Source organism: Hibiscus syriacus, unplaced genomic scaffold (genome assembly GCF_006381635.1).
Source record: "Hibiscus syriacus cultivar Baekdansim isolate YM2019G1 unplaced genomic scaffold, ASM638163v2 tig00111774_pilon, whole genome shotgun sequence".
Classification (NCBI taxonomy): domain Eukaryota; kingdom Viridiplantae; phylum Streptophyta; class Magnoliopsida; order Malvales; family Malvaceae; genus Hibiscus; species Hibiscus syriacus.
The window spans coordinates 2618982-2625609 of NW_024063175.1; the positions used below are offsets into that span (position 1 = coordinate 2618982).

The following is a 6628-nucleotide window of genomic DNA, read 5'->3' on the forward strand; positions in this document are numbered from 1 at the left end:
TCTAAGGTAACTTGAAAGTTTTATTTGAGGATATTCATAATCGAGTCTCTATGTATGTGAATATGTGTTCAGATTGCAGTTGGGTATATTGTTGTGTGTAATTGTGAGAACTATGTGTATTAGTTCAATTAGAGCATTTTGGATAACATTTGTGACGATTCGATAAGCTCCGATAAACTATTATGATGTTGTATGAGATAAATTTTGTATATGTTTTTCTTTGATTGTGATAAGTTATTATACGTTTTGTGAATATATGATTCAATATAAGAAAATAAATAGAATTGAAGTATGAGCTCCTATTATATGTCAAAATGATCTTTGTGAAAGCCTTGTATGAAAAGGGTAAATACTAAACTTCGAATTGTAATGATTGAGCTCTCAAGCATTCAGTGGAGTCTTGGATGCAATTGGCATGACACGTCTAGTCCCATAGTGTTTTGATAAACCCTTATACTTAACAAGGTGAAAGAATCTTGTACATTTGAACTATGATCTCGACGAGGCGGAGTGATAATGAGTTATGCGTAATTTTGATGATGAGATGAGATTCGTGTATCACCATTGTACTATTATGCTAGACTTCGGTATAAATTGATATGTGCATGTTATGATCAAACGTGTATTAAACATGAATGTATTAAAGTATCATAACTTAAATTAATTTTAAATTCATAAATTTTTATTAAGATAATTCGTAATAAACTATATAACGGTGTTAATCAATCCGTAATTAACTTAAACGGTAAAAAATCAATTTTTTTTAAAAAAAATCTTAAAAAACTTTCTTTTAAAAAAACTTTTCAAGTGTTTGATTCACCTATAACACAAATGATAGATAGATATTGCGTTTTCATTAAAATAAATCCAAATCTTCGCACGTTCATATAATTTAACACCCATACCATGCGTCTTTGATAATTTGGTGCTAATAAAAACAAGTCCAACATTTATCACAATTTAACCTTAGATTGTTAGCCATACTGCTTATTCCTCTTCCTCTGCTTCCTCCAGCCAATTCACAAATGGCTCCAGGGCCTTCACAAAGGTTTGCCTGTCATCATTTAAGGTACATTTTAAAAGTACACAAAGAAACAAATGGAAAAAGAAAAAAGTGCAGTGTCGTCAAAGATACAATCCTTCCATGTCCAAGTAACATAGCCACTAGTGATGCATCAAAGATACAACAGCACGTATGAAATGAATGAATGCATACCTTCCCTTCAGGTTTGTTCCTTTGCGGAACCAGTGAAGAATGGTGTCTTCTGCAAGGACATCCTGATCATAAAGAGACTTCACAATCTCGGGAAACAGCTTCATCAATTTTGCATCCTCATAGCATTGCATCTGGACTTTATATATAAGTTCCAGCTCAATGTTTCCACTGGTGCAGAAAGAATTTAACAGCTTTGCCCACGTTTTGACCTTTATCACAAGAAGAGGTGCTATGTTATTATCAAAACGACAACTAATAATATAGCATAAAGTTGATGTTATTTCAGATTACATCAACTTTATTTATGCACTATACAGGGCATATAGTTGAATTAATGGGAACATGGTATGAGAATGGGCAGCAGTTGAACATATGCTCGAGTTGGACAAATGCATTCATGTAGAATATCATTAAAACATGGCATGCATCCAAGCAAAAATGAGAATTCAGTAGAAAAGGATAACTGTTAAACTTATGCATTAAGTAGAAAACAATCATAGTATGGGCAGGTGTCTATATAATCAATTTGAGCCAACACTATATTTTAGAATATGCATTTAAAAAAGGAGTCTACTTAAGAAGCTTTACGCAACCGCAAAAGTGCAAACACATGCATAAAAATCTGCAAAATGATTAGTTTTGCACATTACTACTCAATTTAAAAAAGGTTTCCATCCTACTTTCAGATACTTCCAATAAAACACTTGGGAACTAAATCATGTAATTTGGCCACCACTATCCCTAATTAACCAAAGGACTATTTCTGAGGGGAATTACAGTATAACACAAAAACAATGTCAACAAAAGGAGAAAATAAAATATGCACCGATCACAAAGAAAGTTAGCTGCATCCACATCTCCAAACATGCACATAGATGTTAAAACAGGGATATAATATTAAACCAGACATGCATCTGTTGTTTGGGGTTCAGCCATGAGGATATGGTGTTGCTAAAAGGCAGAATCCCCTACAATGCATTGAGTTTCCATCAACATGGATAAAAGAAAAAATGTCAATAGAAAATGTAGTACCTGTCGCAAAGCTGAATTTGCATTCTGCTGCTGGTTCTTTCCAGACCACTGAACAGCATCCATTATTACATCCCAGAGAATCCGTATAACCTCAATATCAGGTAATTTAGCATCTTTAACACGTTGTTTGACAGTTTCAATGACTTCAGATACATCAGATTCCTCCACTATCTGCGTTGTCAAAGCAGACTTCATGTCCTTAAGTTTTACCTCAAATATTTTTTTCTCGTTGTATTCAACCAAGGGAACCAACCCTGCCTTGCTGAAATCAACAGAATTAAACATGCATAAATTCAACAGTCGTGAATCATGATATATAGATAAACAAAGCATGATTCACTCACAAATACAATGATAACCGTAAATCACACATTATAACATTGTCAATCATATTGAACATTAATATATATGATTAAAAAAATTCTATGCCTGGTTCTGTGTTCAATTCGAAGGAAGGGATTGCAGATAAAATGAGTCAACCTTTCAGAATGTCATACAATAACTTGATCATTTTTAGATTGGAGGATTAATAGGATAGTGTGATTGGTATCTGCAAAAAAAAAACTAATTCTGCCTCTTTTTTCTCATGACAAATCAATCTAGCTCTTAATGGTGACCAGAAAATGAAGGGCAATTTCGACCAACAAAAAATCCCCAATCGCACCCTTACTCTTTGTATAGATAAAAAAGATTTTCCTTGTCTTAATCTTGCAGCTACACAAAACATAAGATGATATCATTTAATCCTATTCACGCCTATCTCATATTTTGATTCTTATCCATCCTGCCTGTTTTTCTGGATAGCAACACACCCTAGTATATTATTTACGTGAACAGGTAAATTTAATGGTTTGGATGTCAACATATGTACTTAATCACATGAAACCCACTATCAAGAATGGTTCAATTCAATTGCATCACGATTATGTGTAACAGTAGGTTATTAGCACATTTAACATTTCTACTGCATATCACTGATGTTGTCAAAATCAAGTAAATACTTGCTAACTACTAAAAACAATGACCCGACTTAAATTGTTTATCGGCAGCAACTTTACTCTTTACATCTCTAGTTTCTTTCACTAATACCCTACTATGACCAAAGTCAAGTGTACAATTTACCAAATGTCAAACCAACAAAGCTAGAATACTTTTTCACCAAAAACCAGAGCTTGATCTCTAGCACCAGTATAAATTAGGAAAGCAAATGTAGCCCAGTTCTTAGTGATATTAAGAACTTTCGAACTCCAAACGATGCCTACAATATAAAATCTCAGAAAATAGGATAAGGGAAATTACAAATGTAAATTCCTCTCCCTAACCAGAAACCTTACGTAAAATGCTCGGAGAAACCTTCAGCAGATCGCTTTGTGGAGGGGAAGAACTGCAGCAGATTGTCCTCGATTTTCCCTCGCTTCAGAAGGGTAATTAAATCCTCAAGGGTATTATCCACCAGATAATCCTTGAAGAAGTCTGTTATGAATGAAAGAACTAGCCCTTTCGCCACTAGATTATCATTGAATAGTGGTTGGAACACAGTCTCAGGAGGCAATCCTGATAATTTCTGGGAAAACACAAGGGCTGAGAAAATTGCAAGTTTCTTCCTTTCATTTTCCTCGAAAAGCTCCAAAGACTGCAAGAGCTTTTGCATAACATTTTCAAGATTCTTTATCAGAAACGGCCTTCGGCGCAAGATTTTCTGAATGTAGATCACAGAAGGCAAAATGGCATCCCGTTTAGCCTCACACTCTATGACAGAGTACGGATGGCGCTCCCCCTCATCAGGTTTAATTGTGCCTGGTTGTCTGCGGCCCCCAGCAAAAGCAACCTGCAATTGCCAAATATAGCCAAACACCAGAATAACCAAGATTCACCATGGTAGAAGGGAAGAAGTAAGCAATCAAAACTCCACTAATTTGAATAACTTCAAAAACTTGGTCAAACATCAGGAATATCTAGTTTTAATATTTTTACTTGAGAGAACTAGTTGTTACCCAAACTAAATTAAATTAGCATGAAAATAAAGAAACTAGAGAAAGGACATTCCAACTTCCTAGCAGATACTTAAGCCAAAAGTTTGGAAGAACGCCCTAATCAAGTTCAGAGGAAGAGTAAATTGTCAAGTATTCTTACTAGGGTTTTTAACAGTATCAAGATTTACTTGGAAACATGATGCTGGAATCAAAGATGCACAGTAGGCAGATTAAGTGTTAGCCTCAAAGTATCAACACAGTAACCACCCAACATCCATAATGACATAATGGTGCGAGGAATTCCAATATCTATTTTTCCAGTAAATCATCATTCTTAATCCATGATCTAAAGATCCAATGAAATAGCATAGAATAACCACACGCAATCATTCAAAGGAAACTATCAGAAATTGAATTTCCATATGAAAAGAACAACTTTACCTCAAAGAATGTATCACCGTATCTTGAGAAGTTAAGATTTGAAGATTCAAGGCTCTTGGCAACAAGTTCCTGCAAGACACAAGTTTATGATCAGGGAGCATACAATAACCAATTAAATACAAGAATCAAGCTTAAGTTTTAAGTCTAGACTAAAAATATGAAGATTGCGCATTATTTACGACATTTACCAGATCACCAGCATTATCCAAATATATCTGGACTACTGCATCAGCAAATGCTGCAGGGTCCAGGGGTGCAGCAATATTCCGTTTGCGGGTCTTAATCCGCGTACCGCTGCACAACAGAGAGATGATACTTATGCGCAAATTAAGAAAATAGCATAAAAAATCAGATAGGCACACTATTAAGGTTCTTCCACTATAGAATATTAGTTTTCCCATACAAGTAAGCACGTGTTTTGGTTTTTAAGAAATCAAATGGTGAACTTTTCAGTGCTGGCCCTAATATAAACCATAAATGTAGTTCATATTTTATAGCACTATAAGCAAACCATAGTTATCAAAACAATAAAACACAACCCAACCCTGAATTGTGAAATAATGAAATCGAATTTAATAAGGGAAAGTAGTAAAGTAGCACGGTCTTTTTTCGAAATCAAAAATTCATTAGGATGTCTAGCAGAATGTCCAACCTTTCCTACTTTTAAATCAGGAATAAAGCTCTAAGAAATACAAGAAACTGCAAGAAAATCAATTAATTTTGAGCAAAAATCAAAGAATATCCCGTTCTTAGAAAATTAACTCATAAAAAGGTTCAGAAACAAGGTTATCAAGAATACTTTGCAGCCAAAAGAAATGAACTTCGGCCTATTACTTCAAGAGTTCATTGAACATAGCATGTAACTAGCATCAAGGACTCGTAATACTAAGAATTAGAGATACCCCATTTTTATTATCTTTATAACGCCGGTTCCAATAGCACTAAGAAATTAGGATAAAAAATAACTTACCCAAGAGTGGGTTTCTCCTTAGTGCTGCAGATATACAGACCAACATCAAAAGGGCAAGCATTAAAATCAAATAGTTAGTAATCATATATAAAAAATGAAATTTCTTAGAAAAGAATTGCACAAAAAGCAACATGCATTCTTAAGGCCAAAAAGAATTTTTCATATAATAGTTTAAGATACCTAGGTCGAATCTCAAAGGAAAATAAGGCAGTTTTCGATATAAGAAAACCCAATACAAGGAAATAAAGACAAATAAAAAACCCTAAAATTCAAAGAAAAAACTTTACGAACAATCCGCAAAAGATAACGAAATCAAGTAAAGAAAATGATTACAAAATAATTTCTTTTAATCTTCACAACAAGAAAAACCTAAAAACGAATAGAACAAGAAATGATTTACAAGAAAAAGCCCCACAACTACTAAAAATAGATCAGGAAAAACGAATCGATTTGGTTTTTGGCGAAAGAAAATTATAGATCTCAGATTAAGGGAAAAGGAAGAGAAACTAAGGATCCAGAAAGAAAGTACCTCATAAACTAAGTCGAAGAAAATATCGGAGGAGAGAGTTTCTCTTGGATTTGGGAGATTTTTTTGGAGAAACTAAAGAAACTGAGAAGAAGAAGAGAGGAAGTGAGCTGAATGTTGGAGTCGACGAACAGATCAACTCAAAGTATATTTGATTAAAGGATAAACTACACAAGTAATCTTTTATGTTTTCAGTCCGTATTATTTTAGTCATTAATTTAAAAAAATTAAGAATATGAGTAACTTACATTGTTGATATATCTTATTTCGATTATTGAATCGTTAACTCATATTAATTTGATGATGTGATGTATTATTGAAATAAATTAATTTTAAAATTAACCACTGAACTTTTAAAATAATTAACGCTCTTCATTGAAAAAAAACTAAAATCCTTTTTTTTCAAAAAAAAAATCATTTTTTTAACTTTAACCCTTACCATGGTTGTCATCGTTGCCGTCTTCGTTCAT

General features: G+C 33.6%; 1 protein-coding gene across 1 annotated transcript; it reads right to left on the reverse strand.

Moving 5' to 3' along the window:
• Positions 1-835: 835 nt before the first annotated feature.
• On the reverse strand, positions 836-6265 carry LOC120170244 (basic leucine zipper and W2 domain-containing protein 2-like). Its single transcript, XM_039178223.1, has 8 exons — positions 6162-6265; positions 5633-5656; positions 4851-4956; positions 4663-4731; positions 3583-4076; positions 2249-2510; positions 1217-1425; positions 836-1054 (listed from the first exon to the last, which is right to left on the reverse strand). The coding sequence occupies exons 1-8, from the start codon at positions 6164-6166 to the stop codon at positions 988-990; spliced, it is 1236 nt and encodes a 411-aa protein (XP_039034154.1). The 5' UTR covers positions 6167-6265; the 3' UTR covers positions 836-987.
• Positions 6266-6628: the final 363 nt, after the last annotated feature.

Coding starts and splice junctions, on each gene's coding strand:
- LOC120170244 (XM_039178223.1), bottom strand. Junction 4,732..4,850: donor TGGATAATGCTGGTGATCTG/GTAAATGTCGTA, acceptor TGTGTCTTGCAG/GAACTTGTTGCCAAGAGCCT. Junction 1,426..2,248: donor CAAATTCAGCTTTGCGACAG/GTACTACATTTT, acceptor CTTGTGATAAAG/GTCAAAACGTGGGCAAAGCT.